The 15,592-nt window shown below is 45.0% G+C and overlaps 1 protein-coding gene across 1 annotated transcript in view; it reads right to left on the bottom strand.

Moving 5' to 3' along the window:
* Window positions 1-15,592, bottom strand: part of COL22A1 (collagen type XXII alpha 1 chain) — a 316,194-nt gene that overhangs the window by 150,489 nt on the left and 150,113 nt on the right. The window contains exons 14-15 of the mRNA XM_075920074.2: window positions 8,118-8,171; window positions 6,588-6,641 (exon numbers count right to left, since the gene is read on the bottom strand). Of these exons, the coding sequence (XP_075776189.2) occupies window positions 6,588-6,641; window positions 8,118-8,171 (108 nt within the window). The remainder of the gene's footprint in view (window positions 1-6,587; window positions 6,642-8,117; window positions 8,172-15,592) is intronic.

Here is a 15,592-nt window from a genome sequence, read left to right as displayed (position 1 = left end):
TCTGAGTCAGCACAAACAACAAGGACTCTGGTGGCACCTTTTAGGATATGTCTACACTGCACGCTTATTTCGAGATACGCTATTCTGGAATAGTTATTCCAAAATAGTTTATTTTGAAAGAGCACATCTACACTGCTGGGAAGTCTCAAAATTAGTCCAAAGAAGGCCTCCCTAATGTAGACGTGCAATCTCGATTTAGAGCCCCAGGATGCAGTGGGGAGGAATAACTTAGAATGGCCCTAGTAAGGTATTATTCCAAAATAGCAGCAGTGGAGCATCTACACACGCCTTATTTTGAAATAGCTATTTCAGAAGAGGCATTATTCCACGTAGAATGAGGTTGACAGATTTTGTCTGTTATTTCAAAATTATTTAGAAATAAGGGAATGGCTGTGTAGACGCTCACATTATTTCAAAATAACACTAGTTATCTTGAAATAACGGTGCAGTATAGGCACACGCTTAAAGACAAACAATTTTATTGTGGCATAAGCTTTTGTGAGTTGCACTTCACTTTGATGCACAAAGTTAAAGAAATAGATGGTAGAGATACAGAGATGGGAGTATTATGCTAGTGCTAATTCAATCAGGGTGGTGAATTTGCACTGATGTAACACTCCCTACCATCAGTTGTTAAACCTTTCCTTTTGCCCCCAGTGTTCAGACACCAATGCCCGTTATTTGTCACACCTTGCTTTTCACCGTTTTACCACTTGGTTTTCAGACTTGTCCCTTAAAGACAAATAGGTACACGCAGATTTCTGTATAAGCTGTTTCAGTGTTGCTACTAACTGGGGGCCAATTACATTAATTTGGCACTTCCCGGCTCTCGACTGGGTGAGGTGGGGTTATTCTGAAAACAGGATGAGAAGGGCACAAGCCAATAAAGGCAGCATGTTTGACAATAAAAGCCAATTCTTTGTGAGAAGCGAGCCTCGGAGTTTAGAGAAACACATACAATGCAAGCAATAGCATTCCCTTGTACTCTCAGGCTGGGCTGGAGAGTGACAGATGTGATTCGAACTTGTTATCACTCTCTCTGTGTTTATTCCAACACATAATTTCTAAACAAATGGTCAGGTTCTTAGCTGCACTTGTGTCAGAGGGAGTGCAAGGAAACCAGTTACAAATCTGTCCCAACCCTTTCGGTGTTATCTACCAGATGGGGCTAGTCAATGCAGCGTGTTCTCCGGTGCTACGTCTATACTACGATCTTCTTGAGGAAGAGGAAATGCAAATGAAGCGTAGTATAGATGTAGCCCTGACGTTTTCATCACACATTAGGCTCCAGGTGGGACAGGGCAGGAAATAGAGTTCTTTGCTGGCAGGAGTGTGTGTGTGGGGGGGGGTACTATCCATTAGACTGACGTAAAGCATACACCCAGGTCAGTGAATGTGGCACCGATTGTTTTGAGATTGTACTGTTAAGCCAGCTGGCTTGGTGGCTCGCCAAATAAACGTTTTCCCTTAAGTCAACTCCAATTTTGGACTTTCTTAACTCCTAAAGCTTCAGCTTCTGAAAGAACGTGTCCTCATGTCCAGCCTACGCTGACAATGCCAATGGCTGATAATTCCAGCAAACTGAAACTATCCAAATGAGGATGAGGGGCGCGCGGCATCCCTGACAGCTGCCATCAGGAGCCGCGTGCCCGGCTCCCGCAGTGCCGGCCCCAAGGCACCGGCCAGCAGTGCCCTTCCCCCTGCAGCTGCGGGGCTCTGCAAGGCCCGGCGCACACACCAGCAGCACTGGCCGAGCCAGGCAGTGCATGCGCCATGCACCCCGGGGGCGGGCCCTGGGCTGCACGCTAGCTGCCGTGGCCGGCGCGCACATGCACCGTGCGCCCCGGGGGTTCTGTGCAGGAGGGGAAACGATCTGTTCACTGTGATGACCTAGATGCAAATGACCAGGAACTTGGTGATGTTACAAGTCCTGTTTGCACCACAATGTGAACCATGCAAGTTACAACATGTGCATGGTACTGGCACAGAAGGATGCTGTCCCACAAGCAGGGCCGGATTAAGGCATGGGCTAGCTGGGCAGCTGCCTGGGGTGCCAACCTATGACAGCTGCCATCAGGCGCCGCGCACCCAGCTCCTGGATCGCGAGCTGCAGCAGCTCCCAGCGGCCAGCCTGTAGCAGCCGCCCGGGGTGGGAGCCGCGTTAACCCCCGCAGCGCTGGCCAGCAGCGCCCTTCTCCCCGCAGCCGCGGGGCCCTGCATGGCAAGGCTCGGCCTGCCCCGGGCGGCGCACCAGCGGTGGTAGCTGGGCTGGGCCGGGCTGGGCACATGTGTCCTGCTGCCACCAGCTCCAGGCGGGGCCGCGCATGCGCCCTCCCCCAACCCGGGGTGCAATTAAACTGTCTGCCCCTGGTGCTGGAATGGCTCGGTCCGGCCCTGTCCACAAGTACCCATGACCATTTTGCGGAGTGAGGCTATAGCAGTTGGGGATGTGTATTAAAAGCTCACAGGGGGAGATGTATTTTAAAAGTCAAACTACCAACTGAAATCATGGGCTAGACCACTCACAGATCGAAGAGCTGATTAGCACTGCCCGACTGTGGTTGGGGACTGTGCCAAACACAGAGGCAAACCCTTGGTACAAATGTGGCTAGATTCAAGCACATCTATGAGGCCTCACACAGATGCTTTCCTGAGGTGCAGGGACTCATGCAGAAGAGTGTGGGTGTGGCTTCGTCCCCTCAGGCAGACAGGGGTTTCCTTCTCTTTGCTTTCTCTCTTCCAATCAAGGGGCCTCTTCCCTGCTCTTATTTGGATGTTTCTTCCCATCCCAAAGCCACTAAGTCTCACACAATTCAAGGCCAAGTCTCAGCTGGGTTTTGGGGGAAGCGTTGACAGTCTGTTTACACTATATCTGTCTCTAACCCGCCAAATCAGCTCCTCATTCCTGACAAGCACCAAGTTTTCCCACAAAATGTGATGAGAGAGAACATTTGTAATATTATGGGAGTTGAGCGAGGGACAGGAATGTGCCCAGGAGACCTCACTGAACAGTGCAAGCAGTTAACTTCATTTAAATTTTTATGAAAACAAAAAGGTACTCTTATTAGATTTCTATTGGCATTCCTAGCTAGTCTATCTAGTGAGGATATTCAGAGGGGATTTCATTACTGTCCTCCTCAGCTATCCTAGGGAGATTAAGTCCTTTGGGGATGAAGTACTATTACCATAAAACTGTAGTGCCATTAGCCCTGCTTCTGGAAGTTTCTGTGATACAGTTACTGATGTCTGCAACAATTGTTCACTATGTTTCTGACAGAAAAAATAAATGCATAAGATTGACCCTAGGCAAGAGACTGGAAAATCCCTCAGCCAAGTAGTTTAGCAGCTCACTGAGTTTCCTGAAATGTATCCATAGTGCCTGCATTGTTGTCTGTGAGTGTATCCTTCGTAGCTGGGAGTAAATGAAGACTAATTGAACATGGGAACCACTGTGACTCCACTGATCAGTGAAACTGCAAGTTAGCTCTCCTCAGAGCCTGCAGCAGAACCTGGAGATCTCAAAGTCACCACAATGGTGCTGCTAAATAAAGATAAGTTACCTGACTAAAACCGAATCATTACAGCAGCAATAGGAGATGTGACCTTTACATTTACCAGTGTCGTCACCTTTACAGTCCCAGTTATCAGCTCTTCACTTATATATCCATGTAATAAGAAGATGACTTGGGGACTTCTTTTAAACCCTTAGGCTATGTCTACACTGGCGGGTTGTTGCACCAGAAATATGCAAATGAGGCTAAGCGTGGAATATTGCCGAGGCTCATTTGCATACCTAATGAGCTGCCATTTTTGCGGAAGAGGTAATCCCTAGTTCTTATGTTATTCCTTATGTTAGTTCTTATTCTTTTTCTCCACACCAGTCATGATTTTATAGACCTCTAGCATATCTACCCTTACTCTCCTCTTTTCTAAGATGAAAAGTCACAGTTTTTTTAACCTTTCTTCATATGGCTGTTGTTCCAAACTCCTAATCATTTTTGTTATCCTTTACTGAACTTTTTCCAACACTAAGATATTTTTTGAGATAAGGTGATGACATTTGTATGCTGCATTCAAGGTAAGGGCATACCATGAAGTTACATAGAGGCAATAAGATATTTTCTGTCTTATTCTCTATCCTCTTTTTTTAAATGATTCCTAAAATTCTGTTTGCTTTTTTGACTCCTGCTACACACTAAGGTCACATCTAGACTGCATTCCTCTCTCGAAAGAGGAATGCCAATGAAGGACATTGAAAATGCAAATGAAGCGTGGATTTACAAATCACTTCATTTGCATAATTGCATCCAAGCGCTTTATCGAAAGAGGGTTTTTCAGAAAAAAACCCGCAGTTTAGATGGGGTTCTTTCAAAAAAAACCACCCTTATTTGAAAGACCCCTTACTCCTGAAAAAAATTAGGTTTAAAGTTTCTTTTGAAAAAGGGTTTTTTTCCCCCAAAAGAACCCCGTCTAGACTGCGGGGGAAGGAAGGGGGAATTTTGAAAAACACTTTTTGAAAAAAAGAGCTCAAATACGATTATGCAAATGAAGCATGAGATTTGTAAATGTGGGCTTCATTTGCATTTTCGATGCCCTTCATTTGCATTCTTCTTTCGAGAGCGGAATGCAGTCTAGCCATAGCCTATGTGGCTGTTTTCAAAGAACTATCCACAATGATCCCAAGATCTCTCTTGAGTGGTAATAGCTGATTTAGTCCCCAACATTTTGTACCTATAGTTGGGATTATGTCTTCCAATATGCATTGGTGCCACAGAGCTGGCCAGTATACATAGGTGACAAATTCAGTTCACGTCACCTGCCACCCATTCCCCCGAAGGATGAGTGTATCCAGAGTCATTAGGAAATAAAGGGCTTGGGTTACAAACGACTATATTAAATGCTTCCCCTTGTTCTCCCAGCCAAGCCCTTCATTCACAGCCGCCGTTCATCTTTCCACAACGCCCTGTCATGCAGCTTCCACAATGAGCCCCTCTGTGCCGCTGAATGTAATCCCCGTGCTGCCCCTGCATTCGCTGGCTCGCTGCCAGGCATTTCAATCCAGTGATGAGGACATGAGTAATACATGTGTGCTTCTGAGCGGGCCCTATGGGATCCCTGGCAGCGTGTAAACATTTATCCACAGAAGTGACAGGCAATTAGGGAACGGGCCTGTCCATATCTCCATGGCTAACAAATCTAGTGTGCCCTGTACAAATGAATGCTGCTTGTTGGCTTCATGGTTGCAAAAACCAGGATTTTACCAGGGTGCAGAAAAGTACTAGATACGTTCATGGAGTTAGGCCCCTCTGGTAGCCAGGACAGGTAGGAATGGTGTCCCCAGCCTCTGTTTGTCAGAGGCTAGAAATGGATGACAGGGAGGGATCACTTGTTGATTCCCTGTTCTGTTCACTCCCTCTGGGGCTCCTGGCATTGGCCACTGTTGGCAGATAGGATACTGGGCTAGATGGACCTTTGGTCTGACCCAGTGTGGTCGTTCTTATGTTATTTCTCTCCCCCCTCCCCCATTATAAGGCAGTAAGTCAATAGGAGCTGGATCTATGGAAAGTGAGGATACAAAGAGGCTATAAACATGGGCCTGTAGATCCAGGCTTGTTCCCAGTGTAGGGCTTAGCAATGCATTTACTGAATCAGACTCCCAAATCCCGGGGGGGTGTAAATGCTGTTGTACATCACCAAGTCACTGTGAATTGGCAAACACGGAGGCACCCAAAATTAATGGAGATTTGCTGGTTCAAGCCTGACGCTCTCTGAGTCTTTCTGATAATACTCACCTATTTCTGTGGGTGCATGAGTGGATGTACTGATGTTTTAACAATGTTTTGTAGGCAATATGCAGTATCATGCTAATACTGTGCACTTGTTCCCTCCTAGTCATAGAATCATAGAATACTAGGACTGGAAGGGACCTCAAGATGTCATCAAATCCAGTCCCCTGACCTCACGGCAGGACCCAGCACTGTCTAGACCATTCCTGGTAGACATTTATCTAACCTACTCTTAAATATCTCCAGAGATGGCAATTCCACAACCTCCCTATGCAATTCATTCCAGTGTTTAACCACCCTGACAGTTAGGAAGTTTTTCCTAATGTCCAACCTAAACCTCCCTTGCTGCAGTTTAAATCCATTGCTTCTTGTTCTATCCTCAGAAGCCAGGAAGAACAAGTTTTCTCCCTCCTCCTTGTGACACCCTTTTAGATACCTGAAAACAGCTATCATGTCCCATCTCAAACTTCTCTTTTCCAAACTTAACAAGCCCAATTCTTTCAGTCTTCCTTCATAGGTCATGTTCTCTAAACCTTTAATCATTTTTGTTGCTCTTCTCTGGACCTTCTCCAATTTCTCCACATCTTTCTTGAAATGTGGTACCCAGCACAGGACACAGTACTCCAACTGAGGCCTAATCAGCACAGAGTAGAATGGAAGAATGACTTCTCGTGTGTTGCTCACAACACACCTGTTAACTAGTCAACGTGTAAAGACTCACACACATGCTGCCAACATAAGGACACCGAAATGCCCAGGCAGGAAATACAAGTTTTGACTTCAGAGCGATGAAAGACTCACCTTAGGGCCCACTGGACCAGGAAGTCCAAAGGCCCCTGGCTGTCCTGGTTCCCCCTGTAACAAAGATTACATGGATTAGTCATGTGGTTTCTAAGGCCTGGACTCCATTTTGAAATCTCCACAGCTGAAGGATGCATGGGTGTCACCGATGGAGGCTCTGCATTGCCTCCAGTGCTCAGCTTCCACATATCATGTGCTAGTGATTTCTAAAGCCCACAGTGTGCTTTTTCTCAGGCGCAAACATGATGGGGTCACACCCAAGTAAATATACCAATGAAATACCAGGTCCTTCATTAGTCCTCTGCAGGCAGCTTCCCGAGCAACAAACTGTCTGCTCCAGTGTTCATGCCACATTAGGAGTTACAGCTGGTCAGCCCTCTAAAAGCTACCCCACAAATGTGAGCATTAACTGTCGGGCCAGTGCAGTGTACCTGCCATGTCTCCCTATATCATAGGCACTCCCAGAACAGCCTCATGTATGAGATGATGCAGTTGCATGGATTCAGCAAGGTACTTTGGGACGTTCTTATGCCTTGTAATATTGGGAGGTGCCTCTCAAAAACCACCATAGGCGGCAGACTCGGGCTATCCACAGACACAGCATGAGAAGGATGGGAAGCAAGAGAGCATTCTGCTTTGTACCTACTCCTGCCCTATTATGTATGTCTGCCCTCCCAAAGGAATCCCTTACCCAAGTGGTCCCCAGCGGCAGCTAACCCACCACCAGGGAGCAAGGCCTACACAGCCAATGGGTTCCTGCACCAGGAAAAGCAAACAGAGAGACAGGCAAAGAGCACAGATTAGCAGAAGGGAGGTAAGAGAAGAGGCTACACAGGAAGTTGATTTAAGCATAGACGGGGTAAGGTCAGAGTCCTGGAGGGCAGGGCTAACGTCCTGGAGACAAGCTGAGAAAGGTGCCCTCATAAAGGATGCTGGAAAATACACGGACATTTGTCCTATTCTGCAACATTCAGGATAAGGGCCTTTTATGCAGCATGCTTTAGGTTTCTCCTGCAAAGCCTGTAGTTCTCCCCAGTCCCAGAGCTTTGAACAGTGTCCGCCTCACCCAGACACGCCCAATCCTCTGCTTTTTGTGACTGGGATGCCTTTCCTGCCTTTCACTGCCTTTCCTGTTTGCCCTTCTCAGCCACTCCAATCATTCTCCCTTCCCACCCTCTCCCCAGGCTGGTGGCCCTTTGCCTGGTGTGAAACAAATGGCTGAGTTTCACGCCTGCAGTTCTTAACCCACACAGCAGCAGCAAGTCCCAAACCGCCCCCTCTCACAGCTTAATGAATTGTTACGGTTCTGCCTCTGGAGTCCCGCAATATGCTTAATCCATATGACATCTGAAGTCTTCGTGAACCTGTAAGGAACAATGCTGAGGTCATTAACCTCTTGTCACTTGTTTCTCTTCCTCCTAACATGGCCACACAAATCCCCGAGGCATGTCCCATTCGATATAGATTGATTTCCACTGCCGGGCTCACGCTGAAAGGAAAGGATTACAACAAAGGAACAAAAAAGCTTACAGTTTCTCCTTTCGCTCCATCCCTCCCGGGGGGGCCGGGCGAGCCTGGGGATCCCTGCAACACAACAGAATGTGTGTCAGCATAATAGTCACATCAGCGGAAAGCACAGAGGTGTGAGTCATATGGCAAGGGGAGAATAGGAGAGGAGGAAAAATCACTGCATCATGGGCAGGAACTATTTACAGTCTCATCAGGGCCCACTGTCAACATTAACCCTCTCTGGTCAGCAGATGAGCTGCGAGGGACGCACCCTTGTCCATTTAAAAAGAAAACAAGATAAAAACACTGTCACTACTAGAACATGTAAACTTGCTGTCGGATTATTGTCGCCTTTTGCTTTTCCCTATGTCCCCATTCCATTGCATTTTGTACCATCAGTTGGGTCTTGGCCATAGATAATATCTCTGAGGCAGGGACCATCCTTTACTACCTATTTGTCCAGCTTCCACAACAACCCCAGGTATCCTGCAGCAGTGTACCCTGTAAGCTGAGCACTTGGGTGGCTGTCCAGAAGAGATTCAGGTGTCACCCAACTGATTGGCAGAGCACTCCATAGCTGGCTACAGCTGCCAGCATGTGTTTCTGCTAGTGAAGCATATCCACATATGCCTTAGTGCACATAACAAAATTTATTCCACCCAGGGATGGAAAAAAATAGAGGAAACACTGCCCTGCAGGCATTGCTGTAGAACAAATAAAGTCAGAGTGGCCGAGCACCCAACAGCTGCCTACAGGTGCCAGCATGCGTTTCTGCTGGTAACACACATTTGCACATGCCTTGGTGCACATAACAAAATGTATTCCACCCAGGGATGGAAAAAATTAGAGGGAACACTGAGGTAGGGTTGCCATATTTGAACTTTCAGAAAAGAGGATACCCCTGAGAGAGAGTGTATCTGCATCAGTATCTACCAACTCACGTTGTATTATATACATACACAACCTGAGTTGGTAGAAACGGATGCAGATACACTCCCTCTCAGGGGTGTCCTCTTTTCTGAAAGTTCAAATATGGTAACCCTAAACACTCCCCTGTAGGCATTGTTGTAAAACAAATAAATAATAAACGGAGCCTACCACAAACGAAGAACATAGGCTCTTGAAAAGTTAGACAAGGCAACGCTCATGGAATAACCACAAGAAAATGAGATTTGAACAAATGGAAGTGAAAATCCTATGGAACTGAGGAACCTCTAGGTATGCTTTATTTTTAATTCTCACTGTTGTTCTTATTAGTGATAGTAAATATAAGGTATGGTGCCCCACTGTACCAAGTGCTGGGCAAACACAGAATACCTAAACCTTGCCCAGCAAGATACACAATCTAAAGATTCAGGATAGGGTGTTGCAGGATATGACAGCCAAAGGTATGATGAAGAATTGGCCCAGCATGGGCCACACTGCTGGCTAATTTTTTAATTGGGGTAAGAGGCCAGAAGGAAGGGAGGAAGAAAATGAAAGTAAAAGGAATAGGCACTGGAAACAGTCTTGTTTATTATTAGAATGAACTAACCTGCTGTGCATTTTTGGGGGGGGGAGGGGACTCTAAGCAGGTCATGAAGTGCTGCTATTTTTCAAGGGTAGTAAGCCCTTAAATGCCTAAATCACTTCTGACAATGGTACTAAGTTCAAAAGTTATTTGAGCACTTTTGAAAATTTTGCCCATAGCAAATGATACCTTTGACAAGAAGTTTAATTCCTGGAATAATCATGTTTATAGGGGAGATTTAGGTTGAACATTAGGAAAAACTTCATAATTGTCAGGGTGGTTAAGCAAAGAAATAAATTGACTAGGGAGGTTGAGGAATCTCCATCATTGGAAATATTTAAGAGCAGGTTAGATAGACATCTATCAGGGATGATCTAGATGGTGCTTGGTCCTGCCATGAGGGCAGGGGTCTGGACTTGATGATCTCTTGAGGTCCCTTCCAGTTTTAGTGTTCTATGATTCTATGCTGTTCCTCAAACTATTTGTTTAGACAAAAGAGAGATCATGTTAATCATGACTTTGGACCCACTGCAGATGGTATTTTAGAGCAAGTAATTTAAGGCATCAACAGTAGTGGCTGAAAAAGGCCAGCCAATTCAAGCAGGAAGGATTTGGTCTTTCCAGACCAGCAATTCACAGGATTGGCTTTGTGTCGGATCCCATTGCTCCAGAGTCATGAAATTCTGGGTTTGTAACACCCTCTAACAGTGGTTAGTTCCAGAAATAAAATACCTGTTTTGTCAGGATTAGTACTAACAGCATTAGCGGGGCCCACAACAATGACAGATGTGTCAGAGTGAACTCTGAAAGCAGGTCATAGCTCCCAATGTATGTGATGAGCTTTATAAGCAGATGGGGATGCATCACAGAGGGGAGACAAGAAGGAAAGCCCAGGGAATGGGCATAAAGTAATATTGGCACTCACTGGGATTCCCTCTGAGGCTCTGTGCAGAGAGGACTGAGGTTTCTTAGGTGATGTGTATCAGTGCCCCACATACCATCTAAGGGTTCGTTTACAATAGCCCCTAGGGCAACCGAAATTGCAAATCAAGACCGGGATTTAAATATCCCCCGCTTGATTTGCATGTTCCCGGCAGTCGCCATTTTAGAAATTGACTAGCCCAAAGTAACTGCCCGCGTCTACACATGACAGTGCAATGGGATTCCGATTTAAAGCCCTAACTCGAATTAGCTGGTATTCCTCCTGCAATTTCGGTCGCCCTCATTAGCCTCCCTAGATCAATCTAGGGGGCTAGTGTAGATGTACCCTAATAGTACAATTGTACAGACTGCAGGTGAAATGAAGGATGCCTAAGCATTTGGGGAAGAGAAGTGGTTAAATGTCTAACAAATTCTCCACTGTTCCCATCAAAGCTTCTTTGGGAACTTTGATGCAATCCTGAGGACTTTCTTCTCCTTTGACCACTCTTGGGACCAGGACAGACTGAAGGGGCTAGGGACAGAAAGGTCTGTAACAAAACCTAAGATTCTTGAGAGCATGTCTACACGGAGCTGTTATTGTGATAATTTAAAGCATAATAGCTAGGCCACACTAAACGCCCAGATGGAGTCCATTGCCAAAGTAAACAAAACAAAACAGGACAAAGGCACTCAGTGTAGAATAGGAGTATGGACCCAGGGGGTTAATATCAGAGCAGATATGCTACATTTGTCCTTCAGGGCTATTTCCTCATGCAGACCAGCTCAGAGTCTCAACATTCCTTTGCTGTTGGCCAATGGCTAGGAATCCAACTGGTAAAAAGTGTATCTCATGTCTTTCTAGAAGCTAGCCCACAGAGGATAGGACAACTTTCTACTGTAGTGGTTCTAAAAAGTTTTGACCAGCTGATAAATCATGAGGGAGACAGTGTGGCAGCTTGTGATGGACTTTCTAGGATTTTTGTTTGTTTGTTTTGTGTTTGTTTTCCAGTTTGCGTGTTTTAAAAACCTACAAAATTGCATATAAAAATGACATTAAAACATTAAAGTAGTAAAGTGAAGTACTCAGAAGTCCAGAGATGTCAGAATTAAGGTTCCAGTGTATATATTATCTGAGAAGGTTGCCTGTACACATATGTACACACAAGAGCTACAGCTACACACACAACATGTCTGATAAATTAAAAGCCAGATTCTGCCATCCCTACTCACTTTTCTAGTCATTTACTCCATGTGTGGAACCACTGCCTTCAAAACACATTTGTGGAGTAAGGTACTAACCAATGTGAGACAGAGAGACTGGATCTGGCCCATATGTATTTAAAGATGCATATGGCAACTTCTTAGGGGTTATAAAAGCTGGCATCCACAAAATATCTATTGCATATACATAAATTAAAGTAATTACTTTCACTGCCAAGCCAGATTTCTTGTGAATTGAACCCTCATGGAAAGCACTTATTTTGGATTTTCTAATGCATTGGGAGGACGGACAAGGAGGATCAGGTCTGCTCTGTGTGAATGGTTCCCTAATGAGACAGAAAACCAGCAAATAGCAAATTTGATTTTCAAGGCAATCACTTGCTCAGAGAGGTCAATATATCTGGGAAGGAACTGCTGTTTCCTGAAAAAACAGCTTGCAACATATGTAAGAAGGCAGTTTCTTTTCTTTTCTTTTCTTTTAGAGGAAACAGGAAGCAAAATCCTCTTTCCTCACTATTTGTTTCCCATGATGTGGTGACACTAGCATGGGTGAATGGAAAAGTCCTCTTTGTGTCAGACTGGCAGGTGGTAGCCAATCAGCATGCATGATTTGAGGCACGGCACTACAAGCATGAGAAGAACAAGATAGAAGGTGGCACCAACGTTTCAAGCAGAACAGCTTGGAGTGGACAGCTTGGATCTCTGTGAGCCTCTGCCTGTCTGCCTAGTGGTCCACAAAGAGCAGCTTGCATTAGGAATCTGGGTGCCCTTCCTGCCTGGATGAGCATTTAAACACCCCCTCTCACCTGCCTATCCTGAGCAATGTGAAGGAATGCACCAGCAGAGGCAGCTCTGCCTGTACACCGTGCACCTCCCTGCCTGGCACTACAAAGTTACACATGGAGGGTTGTGCATTTCCACTTCCGTTGTTAACCCAAGAGAGTTACTTTCCATCCCTCAAAACGAGTGCAAATCACCTGGCCCAATCAAGGGCTGAATCAGCAGCTGCTGGTGCCTTAACAAAAACACAGGGGTGGATTGCAGTGTCCGGTTCACGGCTGTGCTTTCAGCAAGTGAAAGATGCAAAAATTTGGAACAGATTGGGATTAGAACAGCACCAGGCTTGGTCTACCATAAAGTTTAGCCCCCCGTAGATTATCAGTTAGTACTATGAGAAAAATACAAGTCAACGGACATAGCTGTGTCAGCAAAAGACCTACTGTAGACATAGTCATTCTAGCAAAAAAGTCCTTAGGCACCTTATTTTTCTTTAAGAACTGATATTAACTATGCCAGTCAAAAGACATGTTTTTCCCTAGTATAAACTGTGTCTACACCCAGAGAACTTGATAGTATGCCAGTAATTCTGGCTAATCCTTTTTAGTGTAAACAAGGCCTTAGTGATAACGAGTCAATACAATCATATTTAATAACCATTATGTTCTGATTTGGTTCACTTGTATTTATTATTTTAGGCTGGAATTCACCACATGCAAAGGGTCTGGCACAGGGTCTACACCCCACTTACATCATTCTGAAAACAGAGCTTACAGGGGGCATACTACTTGTAGTAGTACCTCGCAGAGAAATCAATTTAATCTTTAATGAAAAGAGGTGGCTGGTTGACCTAAATGTCAGTCACAAGGGAGGCAAGAGAGTTAAATTGGCATTCCTGTGCCTTAGGAAAATGTATTAGAAATACAATGTATTTCCTATGTAGGATTAAAGTATGTGTATCGCAATACTCAGAATTCAAAGGGTCTGTTGTAAGTAACAATTCCATCACACACAGGCAGGATTTGAACTTCCTACTAAGATCCCCCTCTCCCAATAGATATTGCAAAATATACCAGACAACTTAATGCTAAGATCAAAGTACAGCACTCTGTGTTGTTGGAGGTCCTGTCTACATTGATCACCACACTATTTCACATGAACTACATTGAGACCCTGGGATAGACAGTGCTACAGAAGTAACTTGAATGCAGCTTGTCGTATGTGGCTCTATACCGGGACCATCTACGTTTATATTGGAACATATCTGTATGTTGAAACAAACTCGTTTAATAAAGGAAGGGAAGTGGCTTGCACTTAGGCTACGTCTACATTGGCAAGATTTTGCGCAAATACTTTTAACACAAGAGTTTTTGCGTTAAAGTATTTGCGCAAGAGAGCATCTACACTGGCATGTGCTTTTGTGCAAAAGCATCCGTGCCAGTGTAGATGCTCTCTTACGCAAGAAAGCTTCGATGACCATTTTAGCCATTGGGCTTTCTTGTGCAAGAAATTCATGTTGCCTGTCTACACTGGCCTCTGGAGCAAGAACAGTTGCACAAGAGGGCTTAATCCTGAGCAGGATCATCATAGTTCTTGCGCAAGAAGCCCTGATTTCACACATTAGAACGTCAGTATACTTGCACAAGAACTCCCTGCCAGTGTAGACAGGCAGTAAGTTTTTGCGCAAAATCATGTGCTTTTGCACAAAATCATGCCAATGTAGACACAGCCTTAGAGTTAGATCCTAGACTGCCAATGCGATGTCTACCGAAATAAAAGAATATCCCCTCAGTAACTTTTTAAGCTAACTAATCATTTTATCTGCCTTTATCCCATTCACTTGCAACTCCTCAAGTAGCTGCCAAGTTTACAAACATTTCAGCTTGAAAACAGCTGTGACCTATAATCACATATTTTATTTGAAACTCTGGGTTGTGACCTATGATAATGGAGATGAGAACTATCTAAACAGGAAAGTAATGGTAAAAATCAGCCCTAAACATGCACTTAAACTGTAATTAGCCCTGCTGCCTTCCAATTCAAACAATAATTCACTTGACTTTTCCTTCTCTTATTCATTTTATCGAGGGGGCTATGGGAGAACTGTTAGTGCAGAATCTCTCTTCTTTTTGTTGTTTCTGTTATACAGGCTCCTTTTCTATGTGTAGGAGCCTCTTGCTTTAATAAAAATGAAATCAAATTTCTGAACATGTTATTACACCATCAGTAGATGTGTCCTCCACTGGCATTGGGAGTCCTTCAAAAGTCAATCAAATAAGATTAGGTGAAAACAACCCTGAATCAGCACTGTCATGAACTGGGAGAACTAGCAGGCCTTTTCCCTGCCTCACTTGTATGAGTCTGTAATTGGCTAGGGATCTTTTACCACCAGCTCCAGTCCAGCCCAGTGATTGAAAGAAACGTCCATTTCGGGAATATTCAGTGGCCTCTTTGCAGTAAGATAGGGGTCACAATCTAACTGAGAAGACTGCCACTGCTAATTGGCGCACTCGGCTAGAGGCCACGAGCTGATCAAGACAGGGAAATTATTTACTGTCTCTTCCCTACAGATGGTCTCTCCAGCTCGGAACAGAGGCTCTTCAGCTGAGAATTGTGGGGAATTCTGCTTGGCTGTGGTTCATATTTGTGTGGGCTCCAGGGCTGCCCCCTGCTACCTTTCCCCAGAACTATTTATACATTTTGGGTGCGTCTAGACTGGCAAGATTTTGCGCAAAAACTTGCCAGCTGTCTACACTGGCCGCTTGAATTTGCGCAAAAGCACTGACTTTGTAATGTACAAAATCAGTGCTTCTTGCGCAAATACTTTCACGCTCCCACTCGGGAAAAAGCCCTCTTGCACAAGAATACTTGTGCAAGAGGGCCAGTGTAGACAGGGAAGAACTATTTTGCGCAAAAAAGCCCCGATGGCTAAAATGGCATCGGGGCTTTCTTGTGCAAAATCGTGTCTAGACTGGCCACGGATGCTTTTGCGCAAAAGCACTTTTTGCGCAAAAGCATCTGTGCCAATCTAGACGCGCTTTTGTGGAAATACTTTTAACGGAAAAAC

The sequence above is a fragment of the Pelodiscus sinensis genome, chromosome 2, assembly GCF_052426305.1.
Source record: "Pelodiscus sinensis isolate ZL-2025 chromosome 2, ASM5242630v1, whole genome shotgun sequence".
Classification (NCBI taxonomy): domain Eukaryota; kingdom Metazoa; phylum Chordata; order Testudines; family Trionychidae; genus Pelodiscus; species Pelodiscus sinensis.
Note: the sequence above shows the minus strand (reverse complement) of the source record. Positions and strands in the feature narration are given on the sequence as shown.